Source organism: Sceloporus undulatus, chromosome 5 (assembly GCF_019175285.1).
Source record: "Sceloporus undulatus isolate JIND9_A2432 ecotype Alabama chromosome 5, SceUnd_v1.1, whole genome shotgun sequence".
In the NCBI taxonomy this organism is placed as follows: Eukaryota; Metazoa; Chordata; class Lepidosauria; order Squamata; family Phrynosomatidae; genus Sceloporus; species Sceloporus undulatus.
The window spans coordinates 45,211,174-45,228,349 of record NC_056526.1 but is presented as its reverse complement, the minus strand read 5'-3'; the positions used below and the strand labels follow the sequence as shown (position 1 = coordinate 45,228,349).

At 37.1% G+C, this 17,176-nt stretch overlaps 1 protein-coding gene across 4 annotated transcripts in view; it reads left to right on the top strand.

Moving 5' to 3' along the window:
• PLXNC1 (plexin C1) overlaps positions 1 to 17,176 on the top strand; it is a 63,309-nt gene that overhangs the window by 27,844 nt on the left and 18,289 nt on the right. For all 4 annotated transcript variants that reach the window (XM_042469755.1, XM_042469754.1, XM_042469756.1 and 1 more), the window contains 8 exons: positions 751 to 930; positions 3,821 to 3,908; positions 6,823 to 7,029; positions 7,127 to 7,315; positions 11,509 to 11,605; positions 12,876 to 12,977; positions 14,616 to 14,719; positions 16,715 to 16,762. In XM_042469755.1, the coding sequence (XP_042325689.1) occupies positions 751 to 930; positions 3,821 to 3,908; positions 6,823 to 7,029; positions 7,127 to 7,315; positions 11,509 to 11,605; positions 12,876 to 12,977; positions 14,616 to 14,719; positions 16,715 to 16,762 (1,015 nt within the window). The remainder of the gene's footprint in view (positions 1 to 750; positions 931 to 3,820; positions 3,909 to 6,822; positions 7,030 to 7,126; positions 7,316 to 11,508; positions 11,606 to 12,875; positions 12,978 to 14,615; positions 14,720 to 16,714; positions 16,763 to 17,176) is intronic.

Sequence of the window (17,176 nt, the reverse complement as noted above, 5' to 3'; positions counted from 1 at the left end):
AAACAAACACTCCTTCCACCAGTATTCTCTTCTCACTCTTGTCTCAGGAGTTTATCAGACAAGGGAAATTGGAAGTATAATCCAATGTAAATTTAAACGCAATCATGGGGTTTAATGTTATTGCGTGAGAACCCACTACACGCAAATTCAGGCAATGGGAAGTCAGTCTGAACACAATCATGGGGTTTCATGTTATTGCGTGATAGACTACCACATGCAAATTCAGGCAATAGCATGCTATTTTCAGGCAATGGGGAGCCAGTTTGAACACAATTTGCATTCACATAAATTTGCTGAACTACTGAATTCACATGAATGAATTCTGGTCCCACTTTCTTTTCATTAGAAATTTAGAGAAATTCCTCCCATGTGATAAACTCCACAGACTAGTCAAAAAGCTTCCTGTCCTGGCCATACCATCGCTGGCAAACAAGGATTCTGACTTATTTTTCTGGTTTGTCTTAAAGCCTATCTTATAGATGCTGCTATAGTGAATTCTCTGTCTTAATGCAAACCTAGATTTTCATGTTAACTTTCCTATATCACAGGATGGTAGAAGATTTAGGGCAAACAGATTAAGTTCATGGCTTTATAAATTGTGGGTTGTGAATCCATAAATAATCATTAAAACCTATCTACATGGTTCACAAATGCTCTTTAACTGCTTTTGAATAAATACATTTTGTCTTGGGACAAAATGATAGCTATTGCTAAAAATGATTTAAGGTTATTTCCTTCTTCTTCCTTCAGGATATCTGTCACTAAGGTGCTAAATCACACACATATGAAATTCTGTTTACCACCAAGTCGCAAAGAAGTCAAGAGCGTATGCATAAAGGAAAGTGGGTTCCAATGCTCACATCCTGTACCATTACATTATGTCTCTCTCCCAAAGTGTTCTGAGATCTTTCCAAATATTACATGGAGGAGGTAATTTCTGAATTATTTCATTTCTTTTGAAAAAGTAATTAATCATGTATTAATGTTAAATCATTCATTTAACTAACAAAAACAGTAGATTATTAACAGCAGACAATCCTTCATTAACGTAATGCCAAGCTTCTTGTCTGTCCAAACCCCTTGAACTAAAATCACCTCCATAATCACAGTTCTTGGTGCCCTATTAAAATATTCAGTATAAACATAACTGTAGCTGGCTCCAAATCATTCTTCCAGTCAAGGACAGGACTTGGAAGATTTTTTTAATGGCGTGCATCTCACAGAATCCTTTAGCCAACATGTCCATGCAACATGGGAGTACTGGGGATGGCAGTCCAAAAAAGTAACTTTTCTAGCCTCTGGTCAGACCTCTTCTAAGTGTTTGTTTTGCCAGAATTTGAATCAGTTTTAATTTTAGCAGGCTCCTTCTGTATAATTTTAGCTCTTGACTACAGCTGTTGCCTGATTTTAATCATGATTTTACAGGAGTAATGTATGATCTGTAATACTTTGTTTTCTTTTTCTAATTGCTTCTTAGCGTTGCATTTTATTATTATCCTCTGTGTTGTTTTTTGTTGGCTACTTGGGGTATATCAATAAAAGTGTGTTATAGAAAATAATATTAACAATAACTGCTATTATTATTATGACAAAGCTTGCAATTAAATAGAAGACTAAATTGGCTGCAATCCCTTCCAAACAAACAAGCTGTCAATTTTTATTGTTGAAACAATAAAATTGTGGCAGAAATTAAAAAGCTCCAGTTAATTTCTAACATGTTGCCATGGGCAGCCTTGTGTTGTCAGGATTTTCATTGCTAGAACCAAAGACCTCTGATTTTAAAGCAGATGCATGGAAATAGATTCATGGACTCATGGACATAGGCTTTCTCTGGATAAGAAAGAACTCTTTGCTAGTGACTCAAAGCAATTTTTATTTTGCAACTGAAAGCACTAAGTGTGGAGATGAATGATAAATACATAAAGGCATTTAAGCCCTAAGTTCAGTTGTAAGTGCCAACTAGAGTAGATTCAGTGGGAAATTTAGTTATCTTAATGGAACTGATTCTGTTGCTCTGTTCTAACTGCAACTAGCAACAGCAGTGGCTCTCAAACTGTGGGGAAAGACCTCCAGGAGGAGCATGAAACTCGGAAGCCTTGATCCTCCCTCCTCCTCCTCCTCTTAAACTTTTTAATGTGTAAAATGTACATAGCCATTGCGCTAAATATTGAACTTACTCTAAATAAAACCATTATAATTGGAACAACGTTATTTCCTTATAAAATGTTAAAATATGAATACACATATGTCTGAATGAAAATACCCAAACTAAATAAATAAAATACCTTTATTCATATACTGCATCAAATGGGAGGCATAATGTCTGCATGTAGATGAAAGAGGGTCCTAACGGTAAAAATTTGAGTACCGTTGAGCAACTGAATTTGGGCCTTAAATATTAGTAGGCATTCTCTTAACAATTTGTTAGTTGTTAAACTAAAAGTAACATGTTACAGGTGATGTTGTTGTTTGTAACATTTTATCTCCAAGTTTGGTACCACATATATGCCAAGTCTTAAGTGCCAGTTGTAAAATTCCCTTCTTCTAAAAGCCCTCTAAAGTAGCAATCTACTGTCTAGAATAGCTGTATTCTTTGGGCTGCCTTTCAAGAACTAGTGGTAAGCAAGTAGAGAGAAAATTTAATTTCTGTAATATATATATATATATGAAGATATAAATAATTATAATTGAATATTGTGTTTTCATTGAAAGGGCAGCATATATATTCACCCAAGTAAGTAACAAAGGCTTCCCTTCACCAGCCTTGCTTCCACACTTCTGTTGCTGGTCCTTAATGTCAGGCACCACAATTTGGCTAACTCACTGAACTTGTGAAAATTTTCTTCACACATTCTCTTGAGTATGCTGTGATGCTTTTTTTTCCTGCTTGGCACCTTTTTCTAGCTATATTTTCTTTCTGCACAGAATACATTTGTTTTTCTTTTGGTTATTCAGTATGTTTGTTGTGAGCCCCTCTCTGCCCCAGGATGGCTCATTTTAATTATCCATTAAGAATCTAAGCCCTCCCTCCAGTCCATCTGCCTTGGGCCAGGCCTCGGAGGTAGAGAAGAACTGCTGGACCTGATCCCCTTCCCCAACACCACTCCCTTCTCCTTTTGTGTCGTGTCTTTTTAGATTATAAGCCTGAGGGCAGGGAACCATCTAATTAAAAAGATTGTATTTACAGCTCTTTATAAATACAGGATAATAATAATAATACCCAGTAAGCAACAGTGGCACTAAAAACGAAGTCCACTTGTTAGGAGCACTGTCCACCCATTTATGGTTGATTTTCGTTTCTCATATTGTATTTAGTATACCCAATATGGCTGGAAGGAGCTGAACAGATTTAGAGGATCAATCCCTGAGTGTGTGTCTAGGTAGATAGCTCCTAATATTGCCAGTCAGTAGGGATTGTTTAGCTGTTCCACTTTTCTATCCTTAGTTTTTTTTCCCATTGGAAAGAAAAAAAGATGGAAGATGGTCAGTGCTGATAGTAGATAAGAGCAGATAAGAGAGTAGATAAGACTTACTAACTTGCGCCATGATATCACTTCTCAGTGGCTGTAGTGTATCGTAGTGGCTGGATTGTTTCTGTATGACAAGTCTCAATACTGAAGCCCATCTTTGGAGGTTGCTACATCATTTTATACTGGCATTTCATGCTTTCCATTCAAATTTTGAGAAAGTAAGAATGTTACATTCACTCTAGTAAAAGTGACTTCATAATATTTACAGACAAATATCAGTTTTAAAACTCTTTTTACCTCCTGTCCCACAGTTTTATTCTATTTTTTACTTTATTTTTATTTTTTTGCAGTGGAGGACGCAACATAATTATACATGGGAGATACTTGAATATTACAGATTCAGTTCTTATTGTAGATGAGATGGAACAAACCTTGATTGTAAGTGTTGTCCATTTGTTGTTGTTTTTCCAGATCTTCCATTTAAATTGATTTTTTTCCCAATGAAGTAATGGCCAGACAAATTGAAGGTGCTTATAAAGCTTGTGGTGTGGGCACCTCGTGGCTTCTAGATGTTGAACTGAAATTTCCATTAGCTCTAGCTAACATAACCAATGATGAGGAATCATGAGAGCTGCAGTCCAGGGCCACAAGTTCCCTGCCCTTGTTGCAAATTCAGTTTTGATTAGTACATAGACAAGAGTCTGAATATTCTTTTGGCTGCAGTTCTACCAATAGATAACATAATTGCTAGAAACTATTGGATTTTCTATTTATTGATTTCTGTACTCTGGAATTTCTCTGCTTGTGTAAAATTTGTATAGCTTCTAGAAATACAGATTAATTGTTTTGTAGTCCACACATGTGAAATTTTGCTATTTCTTGTGCAAACAATTCTGTAGCCTATTACAAAAGTACTTTCACAGTTCATTATAACTCATGCTAGTTGTTCCTTGGAGTAGTTGTTTTGTTAGCATTTGTCCAACTACTAAGAGAACAGGCAACCACTAATATAGGAGTGGGGTGTAATAAAGCCAAATGTGATTCCACATCCCCTCCCCATTTTTAAATCAAGACAATTGCTTTGGGGAACATTTGGGAACAAAACACATGTTTGCACAAGAAAAATGGGCTGCAGCGGCAGAATGCACCTATCCAAACTCCTTTGGCTGCCAGTGCAGTTTTTTCCTAGAGAGTTGCTCTAGAGCAGTGGTTCCAAACTTTGATCTTTTAGATGATTATTTTTTTACTTCAGCTCCCAGAATTCCTGATTGTTAGCCAAACTTCCTAGGACTCCTGGGAATTGAAGTCCAAAATATCCGGTAGACCAAAATTTGGGAAACAGTAAGAGGAACAATATAATCTCTTAACACTTTTCCTGCTAATTAGTTGCCACTAATACAGCTCCATGCTTTGGAAATTTCTTTCTCTTGCGTTTCTAATTTTTGGCCATTTGATGAAGAGTAAAAAACAAACAAACAAGGTGTTATGGAAGCATAAGGGTGTTATGGAACACCCTTATTAGGTGTTATAGAAGCATGAGGACTTATGGCTGTTGACGTCTATATGATACTACTGGTAAATAAAGACTTCATTGCTTAATTATTGTTTATGCCCTATGGTTTTAATTATGATAATTAAGTGTATGTTGCTATAGAAATTAATAGTTAGGTTTATTGCTTTAATTTATGTTGGGTGCAAATGCCTTCGGGTTTTTTTTAATACATAGAAAGGCACAGATAATATTTTCTATTAATGAACACACACAGTTGTTATATGTTGTGTATCTGATACCACAGTATGTATTTTCAGTCACATTAATGGATCTGTCTACTTCAATATATAAATGCTTAAGTTATGAGTACAAGAACTGGAACACTAATGCAACCTTGGGCATTTTACCAGGGATGTGACGTAACACAGAACACTGTCTACACTCTACATAATGTTGTTGTGATGCTAGTAAGAGTTATCACTGTCAGCTTTATGGCAGAATAATTGACAGAGGGGAAATATTGAGACCATCACTAAGCATAGCTAACAGTTCTTGCATCCCAACAAATGTTTAAAACGATATTTGCACTGAAGAATTAATGCAGTTTGACACTGCATTAACTGCCATGGTTCATGGCTGCAGGATTCTGGGGTTTGTAGTTTTGTGAGATACTTAGCCTTTTTTTATCAGAGTGCTCTGGTAACACAATAAATTACAAATCTCAGGATTCCATAGAATGGAGTCATGTCATGCATTAATTCTGCAGTGTGGCAGTAGCCACAGACACAACATGCTACCCCCATAGAACATACCTTCATCAATAGCCTTTTACAGTTTCCTCACACAGTATGCAATTTAACATGTTTAATTTACCTCTATATTTGGGAGCAGTCCCAAATTTCCACCATTTTAAAACACTACTGTGCATGGAACAGTTTGCTCTTCTTCAGTTTTCCCTGCTGTCCATTTGTGACTGAACTTTTACAATGTTGTGGAAGAGTTCTCTAATTCTGTAATTACAGAACTCTATAATTACAGATATAAAGAAGACAAGAAATTGAACATAGCTAGTCCCTGGAAGACTTTATATTTTTGAACGTAGGAAATACGTATCTAGTATTAGCGTTGGAATTCATCTTTTAATCATAGAATACTTTCCGTAGCTACTGTAGAAAATATATACAGTAGAAGGGAAGACAATAACAAATCACCTCTAAGTACTCCTTCACTAAGAAAACCCTATTGAACTTATGAGGTTATTATAAGTTGACAGGCAGCATGAAGGCACTTATATTATATTACATTACATTGGAAAGTATATAATAAGGTCATGCACAATCCATATCAAAATATCTAAATTCTGTAGAAAAGAAAGGAATTGCGAAAATTTAAAGGCACAGATCTAATATCTCGTCATATATTTGGGCAGTTGGCTATGATTCCACTTTATCCTGGCTGTGTCCTTTTTATTTATTTGATATATATCCTGCTTTTCTCCCAAATGAGATGTAAATCATTAGTAATTCTGAGGTTTGTAGTTTGGTGAGGTACTAGAGCTCTCTTGCTGAGAATTTTAAACAGTGCTTCTAAACTACAAATTTAGGATTCCATAGGAAGCACCTATGCAGTTACTTTGGGTAGAGTATTTGTAATACTTCATCTTAAGTGTTCAAATAAATATTGTGCTTTATATTTTTATTTGTGAGCTAAATAAATGTAAGTACTAACTGAAATTCTTCTAAGGTGAGTAGCATATATATCAATAGAACCACAGCTAAAGTTATTTTGAGTACATTTTACTAATGCCTGCTGTATAAATTTTACCATGTTTTATAGTTTAGTATTGTTTACCTTTTTTAGCACTTTACATGTCACACAAATAGTGTTGAATGTAATTTTACAACACCAGCTATTAAACCTGAAAAAATGATGAAAATGGCTGCTATTGTCCTAACAATTGAAGAGAGGCATGTACCTTGTATTAAACTTCAGTATGATCCAGATCCTGAATTTATTCATTATGAACTGACAACAGATTTGGAACCCGACTTGGAGTTAAAAATACATGTAAGTTTTTTTAAAAAAGAAAACGAATCTCTCCATTTAAAAATGTCCTCCTTTGTATTTTATTCTGTTTCATTCTAATTATTTCCATTCTTTCCAGAAAAAAAACGATTCACTAAATATATCAAGAAGTGAAATTGAAATTTTTCTGTCTCATGTGGTTAATAAAGAATTGGTGAATATAACTTTCACTGTCCAAAATATTTCAAACACTGAGGATCGTAGCATTATACACAGCAGAGCCAAAAATTCTGGTATCAAGATTGATAGATCCAGTGTGAAAGTTTATGTAAGTAAAATGAATTTTTTTGTGTATGTGAGTTGTATTTTAAATGTATTCCATAGTTGTGACCACTCCATATTGTGAATATGCCAGCCAGGTTTCGTGTAGTCTGTCTGGAAAACAATCTGTAGGATTATGATCAGTTGGTTTATAATTGTGTAGCATTAGTGCTGTAGGCTATTTTGGATCTCATGAAGAAATTACACTGTGTTTGCTGGTGCTTCTGAAAGCACTATAAAAACTGGAGGCCACAAAACTACTGCAACTCCTCAAAGCTGGGGGAATTTGTCTGATGTATTCTTTATTCAGTAGGGTTTGAGAGGCACTTTTCAGTTTCTGTATGTAAATCTGAGGTTCTGACCACTTCAGAGATCTTCAAATGTTAACAACAAACTACAGTATAATTATGGAAGAAGCCTAGGAGACTTCCAGGCTTTTACCGTTCTTCTGCTTTTTTCCAGGACAGCTGTGAATTGCTGAGAAACTTCTGCTTTCCTTTTTGAGCAATCACAGTTTAGCATTACTGTATATTCAAGCCAGACAAACTTTTTTGTTAACTGCCCTCAAGTCGACTCTGACTCATGGTGATCATGTGAATGAGACATCGCCAAGATTCCCTGTCCTCCAGTGTTCAGCTTAATTCCTGCAAATTCATTTCTGTGACCTCCCTGATTGATTTTCTTTCTTTCTGATTTCTTTACTGACCAGCTCTTGCATCTGTACATGATGATGGGGAATACAATGGCCTGGATGATTCTAACTTTAGTTCATAGATATACAGTTGGCCCTCTGTTTTCACGGTTGATCCATTCCAGACCCCCCCCCCCCATGAAAACAGAGGCTCATACTTATTCAAGCCTCATAGGCTTGAATGGAGTGCACCTCTGTGCGCATGGCAAGGGCGTGTGCACCATTGCAAATAGTGGAGGTTGTCCCTCTGTGTATTTTCAAGGGTGCGGATCTCAAATCCGTGCATTAGGAGGGGCGACTGTATATCTTTACTCTTTAGGATCTTTTCTAGTTCTTTCATAGTTGCCCTCCCTATTCCTAGTCTTCTTCTTATTCCTTGACTGCAGTCACCATTTTGATCAGTACAGTATTTGACTCTGGGGTCAACTCTTTAACTATTTTGATTTCCTCATTATCTAGGTTGAATTTGTAGTGTAGCAACATCTTAGAGTAGGGCTACATTACCATTTTTGGTCAAAAATTGCTCAACCTTCACTTCCAGGAGCAGCACAATAAAAAAAAAAGATGTGCATAACATTGGTGACGTGTGGAATTTGGCAATGACTGGTGTGTGTGTGTGTGTGTGTGTGTGTGTGTATGCGTATGCATGCACATATGCATGCCAGGGGACTCCTGGGGGGGTGTTTTTGAGGCCTTGAGGGCTGCAGGCTGAGCACTTCATTCTGTGAAGAAATAGATCATTTGGGCAGATTGTGAACCACTGCCCAATTAAAATATGTGCCCATGACACCCTGTAAAATGACTTTGCAGCTGCAGAACATTAGAGAACATGCATCTTCAGTGTAATCTATCAAGCCAAATCTGTTTCTGTTTTTCCTTCCAAAGATCCTTCAAACATGAAACATGCTTGCTTTCATTGTTTAATTTTGTAATAATGGTGGTACCAATGTTTGATCATTTTAATGAATATTTGGGGGACTCTATCAATACTGGGGCTTAGGCTAGCTAGAAAAAAATCAACAAGCAAAGCCAGTAAGGTGCAATTGTAATTTAATGAATAATACCCATCTTTTAAACATCTTCATCTGAGATGTTAATATATTAAAGTAGAATCATATACTAGTGGCTACAGTTTAAAAACTAGTATAGGGAGAAAGGTATCTGGTCCAAAATTATTTTAAAAGCAAAAAAATTGAAATTAATATGAGGAAAATACTTTTTTGAATTTTCCAATTTGTTTCAATTTCATTTGTGGAGAACACAAAATGAATATTACTTTTCTGTTCCCCTGCCTTTCAGATTGGGGAACTTACACAATTTAGTCTTTGGTTAGATATCATTGTGAGCTTTCTCCTTTCCTGCATTGCTTCTATATATAGAATCCAGTAATTTGTGCTTCGAGGCACAGCAAACTCAGAGAGCGTGCTCAGAGGGATGTAAATATGTTCATGTTTGGTGTCAATTTCACTTCAAATTGATTACATTTAGCATTTGTCCTATAGTGACTTCAGGTCAAGTGTGTGTTTGTGTGTTTGCATTTGCATTTAATACCATTTAGGTCTTGTCAGATGCAGCTGCATGACATTTTGTTTTCTAGAAGAGAGGATAGAGCAAAGGATGAAAAAACAACAGTAGTGTGAGGAGAAACAAGAATGAAATATCAGTGCTCAGTTCACTGGTATTGTAAAGTCAGTCAGTAATATAGAAAAAGAGCTAGTACAACATTAATTAAATATGTTGGAAAGAATTCACTTGTGAATCCCTGTACAAAATAAATTAATTTACGATGCCTGGACAAATACCCAGACATGAACCCAGCTGTCCTTTGGATTTTGTCTCACAAACATTACAAATCTCAACTTTGCCTAGCATTGAGCTAGTGCGGTAAGTGGTTCAAATTTTGAATTTTACTTATGCTCAGAAGTTAAAAATTATAGTGCTGAAATAAGAGCAAAGTTTGTTATTCAGGTCATGACAAATTTTGGAATGTAAACAACTTTGAATGGCTCCATATTTGAATTGCTAACCCAAACAAAAGAAAGACCTGCACAGACAGTTTGGGGACGTTGAAACAAAACATATAGATAAAAGATTGATTGACGTGGGATAGAGGCATATCCTAGGATATCCAATGAATATATAGGGTTTAATTCAATGTAACCAATGAAAATGTGATTTGTAGTTTCCTTTGTTCAAAATACTATAAAAACTAGGTTCGTTTTAGAATCGTGGTCCCAGAATTTGGAATATGAATGTCCTCTGGGAACAATGCTGCAGCTAAATAAACTATGTTTCCTTTCCAATTGACTCCTTGGTCTCCCTGCTGATTTCTGGTTAAAATTCTGGTTTTAAAATAATAATCGATAATCAATAACACTAGGGCAGTTAAAGCGGTGTCAAACTGGATTATTTCCACAGTGTGTTTTGGACCTAAGTCTGCTCAATGGATCTGTGCATCCACACCATACATGTGATTTACAAACTTAGGTTTAGCAAATAAATTATATAACTTCACTTCCCTATTTGGAGTTTAGCATTTTAACAGGCAAGAAAGCATCTAGACAGAATATGGTGGCATTAAACGCTTTTTAATTTTTAAAAAAATGTGTTGAATCAGTAGATCAGCAGCATTTTGCCAGTTTCCCCTTCCCCCAGTTAGGTTTGTTTTACATTTGCAGATTAGACATAAGTGGTAACTGGTCAGATCACACATAAAGCTTAATCTCTCTCTCGTGTGTGTGTGTGTGTGTGTGTAGTGAGAAGTACCTAAGACTCTAGTCATGTGTGTGTATGTATGTGCCATCAAGTCATCTGTTGACTTATGGCAGCGTCATGAATTTCATTGGATTTCCTTAAGCAAGGAATAGTCAGAGGTGTTTTTGCCAGCTCCTTCCTCTGAAATATACCTGCCAATGGAGTGCAGCAGACTGACATTTCCATTCCCTCATTTCAGAAATCTCAAGTGCAAAGAGGAATTTCCACAGGGATTCTGAGTGTCACACTGGAGATTGCTGTTGGGAGGGATTGGTAATGTCAGTTTGCTTTGTCTCAATCCACAGGAGAACAGACTTCGGTCACTCACTGTAGCTGATTTCCAGCAAAGCAGAGGTGGTGGGTAGACTGGGAGATGCTACATAGTTAAATAGATCTCAGCTAATATTTTAAATCCCAGATAAATAGGAGGTTCTTGACTTCTAAAAGATAGCAACGTCGGAGACAAGTGAGCCTCACTTGGTGGACATTTCACACCTGCAAGAATCCATCCTTACTTGAGTCTTGTGTTCATATCAGTTTCCATTATGTACTGGCAAAGTCCACTTTTAGTAATTTAATTTTTGTTAACAGTAGCCTCTCTCTTTGTGAATTACTATTGGTTCAGGGAACAGTAAAAACATGATGTTTCTGTTTATATTCATAGGCAAGTTTGTTTATTTACTGACACTAGTCTGCTACAAATGTGGAAGGTCTACAGTTCCTTTTGCTCATTCGGTTTCTTGTTAATCTGCTAGGTCAAGGTGGGAAACTTTGTGCATGAAGTCCCAAATGAAACACACGGCTATGTATATCTGTACATCCTTTTCTTAATAATCCCTATAGTAATTGTAGGTAAGTAACAGCATAAATTGGTTTTGTGTCCTAAAATGCAGCATGGATATGCAATAAGAGTCAAGGAGAGTAGACTGAAGGAGAGGAGCTTAGATCAAGAAAAAGGAGTGATCTCAGTCCAACCTATGCAAGATCTGGAGGTGCCCCACCCATCTCCTAAGACCTGGGAATTCCTCATCCTCCCAGTTGATAATCCCCTTTGTCAGGTGAAGCTCCATTACCCCACATGCTACCTCTAAGAGTGCTCTTGCAACTGGCAGCTGTGTTGTAGACTCAGCTTTGCCATGAACAGGGAAGACCCATATACTGCTGACAGAATGGCATCTGTCAGTGGGATTGATTACATCCCTTCATGCTTTTCTCTCCCCTGCAATATTTGACTTTGAAACTCGGGGTAACGTACTAATTCAGATTTCAGGAACTGCAAGAGCTGAAGTGGGAGGAATGAGCAATGGAAATTATTTTTTTTACTACTCGGCCATGTGGTGATTGCCCCCCCCCCATATATATACTATGACTCTGCCACTTTTATTGGTTTTAATTGTTATGTAATTTTAAATTCTATATTGTTTAATTGTCTTTTAAGGGGGTGGATATTTTGTATATATGGATGTATTTCAACTCTTGTAAGCCACTTTGATTGTTTTAACAAAAAGCGGGATAGAAATAAAAGTTTTATTTTATATATTTTTATAAAGTTACATTCACAACATGTTTCACTATAACCTCTAGTACTGAATTATGCTCTGTTTACTATTCCTCAACTTTGCTTAGTCCACCAGTTGGACAGTATATTACGGGTTCTTAAAAGGCTGCAACTTTAATGTAATTACAATGCCATAGATCAATCACTGTCAAAGCATGAAATCTCTGAGTTGACAAAATCCAGGTCAAGAGGACATGGGGAATATGGCATTTGGCCAAGTCCCTCCCAAAATCTCATGACAACTGTGGCATTGGAAGATTTCCAGAATTCCCATTACTGGCCCTAAATGAAGCTCAGTGAAACTACCACCCCTCTGGAGCATTAGGGTGCAACCTATGTCTTTTCATACACAGAGCCTTCCCCATGTGCTACATATATATTGGGCTACATTTTCTGACTATTTAGTATTCATGGGATTTGAGGTGCAAAACATCTGAAGGGCACCAGGGGCATGGATATAGATTGTAAATACGTGCTGAGACACTTTTTGTTGCTAAATGAATACAAATGTGTAGAAGGCTTATTCCTATTTCTGGATTAATTAAAGCACTCACCATTTTTCAGCTGCAGTTCTTGTGACTCAACGAAAATCCAAGCAGTTAAATAGAAAACTGAGTGCACACTTGGAGCTTTTGGAATGTGAAATTCGTAAAGAAATACGTGAAGGTGGGTTTCCCTATGTACGAGGAAAATGGATTGACTCTTGCATGCCTAAGTGAGGGGGTCTTTAATTCCATTTAAAGACATGTACTGTCAGCCCTCCACATTTGCAGCTTTGACTTTGCAGATTTGATTGTTTGTGGTTTTAATTAATATGTTATCTCTAGGTCCTCCAGCACAACTAGCAGAAGTTGACCATAGAGTTGAACCTAGAAGTTCCTAGAGAAAACATTTCTCTGGGCATTTGTAGGTCCTCTAGCATGATTCTATGACCAACTTCTGACAGATGTTGATCAGAGTTGCACTGGAGGACTGGAAATTCCTAGAGAGATGTTATCTTAGGTAAAAAGAATAATGTTCTTTTATTTGCGGTTTTTCCACATTCACAGGGGTCCTTCACCCGAAATCCCTGCAAATGTGGAGGGACCATTACTTTCTATACAGTAGTTCTCAAAGTTATAAAATATAGATTTCCTATTGAATTGTTATTAGCAAATAAGTATTACAGCCAGTATGATAAGATGCCAGTTATGTCAGTAGTGGCCGGTGAGCTGGGAAAGGTGTTAGTAATTATATGCTATCACTGAATAGAGACCAGAGATTAGGCGGTTGCAATGTAGTGGTGCTAAAAGTAGGAAGTATCTCAGGAGTTGTTCAGACCAGCAGTTTGGGCTAGCTTGGGGACAGAGTCGGGATGTAGCATCTCCACAACACATGCTCCAGCTCCTCCCCCAAGGTGGCGTGACACCATGCACTGCACCACACAGCATCACAGTGCTCCTCTGGCACTGTGTACAGATGACACAATGCCGAAATAGTACCGCCAAGCCGTGGCAATGCAGTTATTGCACCCTTTGCAGGGTTCAAAATGGAAGCGCTTTTTGTGGTACCTTTTTGTGCCCCGCAAAGGCCAGATCAGCATGCGGTTGCCACAGCCCCAATGTGTTGAAATGGGCGGCTTCATGCCGCCCAGGCTTGTAGTTAGGCTGGGGCAACCGGGGCACCGTCTCAGGGCCCCAGCCAAAAGGGACCCCAAAGAGAGTTCAGTCCCAGGCAAGGCTCTAGGAAGCCTTGCATTCTTCTATAGGTCACTAAAATGAGTACCGAGCTTGTTAGAGGCAATTAGCTTACACATTGTAAACTGCTTAGGGAGTGTTAGTTCACTGCTAAGTGGTACAAAATGTACTTTGCTATTGCTGTTGCTAACATTATGTAGAAAGGCTGGTGTTAATTAGCCAGCAACAGCAGCACCCAAGGTGGGCATAAGGCACTGACATCATCAACTTGGGCTGTGTGCTACTAGCCATTTAGTAGCTACATACCTGGCCCAGGTGTTCTTACCTCTGCTTCCATCTCACAGTATCCAGTATAGAGCTGGTCATCACTTCACGGCAACTACGGTCTATTGTGATCAGTCCACTTTATTTGGCTGCCATTGCACTGTGTATAGCAATTTAATCCAAGAAAATGGGATATTGAAAAGCATATTCACCATCTGTTTCACTTGTCATGAAAAACGTAAAGATAATGTCTGCTTTGGGAACTGTCTCTGATAATCGCTTTGCACAATCATATTGAAAGCTATAATTAAGATAATCCTATATTGTAAAAACTACCACTCCAGGGGATCTTTGTTGGTTGCAGGATTTGTTGAACTACAGATGGAAAAGCTGGATGTGGTTAATAATTTTGGAACGATTCCCTTCCTTGACTACAAACACTTTGTTCTTAGGACTTTCTTCCCAGAGGTAAATACTGCTAGTCTCTTGGTAATTGAAATGTCCCAAATAGTTAACACAATTAATTATTTTTTCCACACGGTTAATAATAATGACTTTAAAAGGGAATTGCTTGAACATCTGGTTGATTGCAACATTTGAGGTTAGGAATTGCTCTGGAGTTATCCATAAAGTTACAAGGCCTTCTTATGGTGCCCTGGAGCACCAAAGCCAGAGAACCTAGTGCCACTAGGCCCTTGGTTCTGCCAAGCTATTTCTTTGTGGTTAAAACAAAATGCAAATAGCAAACCAGAAGTCTTGGAGGAAACATAAATATGGAAAACTTAGGCTGCTGCCACACTCCAGAATTAATACACTTTGGCACTGCTTTAATTGCCCCATGAAATCCTGGGATTTGTAGTTTATTGTAACATCAGAGTTCTCTGACAGAGATAGCCAAATATCTCACAAATCTACAAATCCCAGAATTACATCACATTGAGCCATGGCAAATAAAGCAGTATCAAAATGCATGAATTCTGCAGTGTAGATGTAGCCCTGCATGTGCATATTATGTGCCATTAACAGGATGTCAGCACTTCTTTCCCACATGTCATCATTATGTGTAGTTGATGTTTATGTAGCAAAAAGGGTCAGTCTGTTTCACTGCTGCTAAATTACCAGGGCTTAAATTCCATTGTTAATCCCATCAGCAGTAGACTCATTGAATCAATAGAACTTGCATATGTATTGACTTGCCAAGTTACTGTTTACTGAATTTATCTACTCTAAATGTAATTCACAGTAGACATCAGGCTCAGCTACCCATCTTGTGCAAATAATTTTATATTATGAATAAGAATGAATTCACATTAACTGCTGATTCCATTTTCTGTTTTGAATTTGTTGAATTTGATTTTTTTTTTTAAAAAAAAGGGTTTTGTATGTGCTATATTCATGGTTTTCATCATGTGAACAACATAACACAACAAAACTGTGTTCTATCTACTCTTCAAAGATTTTTCAGGGCATGTTGGTCTACAGTCTACAGGGGGAAACAATCTGAGAAGACCATATCACCACATTACCTCAAGTGATGCGGACATCCATTAAAAAATCAATTCAGGGTGAACCACAAAATGTATTCTGTAAATCAACTATCCATTTGCTTATGATCTGAGCTTGAATAATATGGGGAAATGTATACTAAGGTCCTCCTTTAAAAAATAATTTGTGCCTTGAGTTAACATTTCTCTTCTGCGTACAGACACAATTTAGGCCAACCCAGTTATTCTTATTGTAAAATATTTGCACTTTAAACACAGGACTGCTCCCAAATCTTCATTGCATTAATAACAATGAGTTTTGTGACACCTTAAAGACAAACAAGTTTTATTTGGAATAAACTTGCATGTACTTAGACCATTTTGTCAAATGTAACTGATGAAATGGGTTGCAGTCCAAAACAGCATGACAAATTCTGTGGTGGTATAATTCCATGTTAAACTGCAATATCAATAGCACTTTTGTGACTAATAGTACAAAAGAAGGTGTAGTATAGGCTTTTGTAGACTGATCTGAAGAAGTAGCCTGAGACTACAAAAGCTTATGCTGCAACGTCTTTGACTCAGTCTCAAATGGGCTACAAGATCTCATTGGCCCAAAACACATTACAGAAATAATCCACTTTGAGACCATTTTAACTGCCCTGGCTCAGTGCTATGGAATCCTGGGAATTGTAGTTTATTGTGGCACTAGAGTTCTCTGACAGAGAAGGATGAATGTCTCACAAAACTACAGTTCCAAGGATTCCCTAGCATTGAGCCGGGGCAAATAAAGCAGAATCAAACTGGACTATTTCTGCAGTGTGTTTTGGACCTTTGTAAATTTTGTGGTATATTTGTGACAAAATACTAATGCTTCTACCTCCATTTATTTTTTTAAATTAATATATTTTGTTTAGTTTCAAGTTACAGTATCTGAGGTATCTAGTGGTAAAAATAATCTTCTATTAATCTATTTTAGCCTGGAGGCAATCCATTTATTTTTATTGAAGACTCCAGTGCACTACTTGTAAGTATTTTAGATGTTCTTTTACCTGTCTTGCAAAGTCAGGCAACCTCTTCAGTAGAAAGGAGCACTTTGACAGTAATATTTATAGTGTTTCTAGTCAAAATTATTGAGATTTTATATTGCTTTTTGCTTTGAATTACAATACTATTGAGAGATGCAACAGATAAACAGAATAGCAGGTGATATACATATACAGATGTTTTGTGTTCATTAAGATGACAGGTGGCAAATTGTCTTTGATGGGAAACATAAATCACTTACATTTCAATACTGTTGCCTTTAAATGTGAAGATACAGGCACAATCCTGGACATACTGTGCCATCCTACACAATTTTTCTGCTGGGTCCTGTTTTCTATTTTGTCTGTATTTTAAACACTGTCTTTATCCTTCATTAAATGTAAAAAACCTTGCA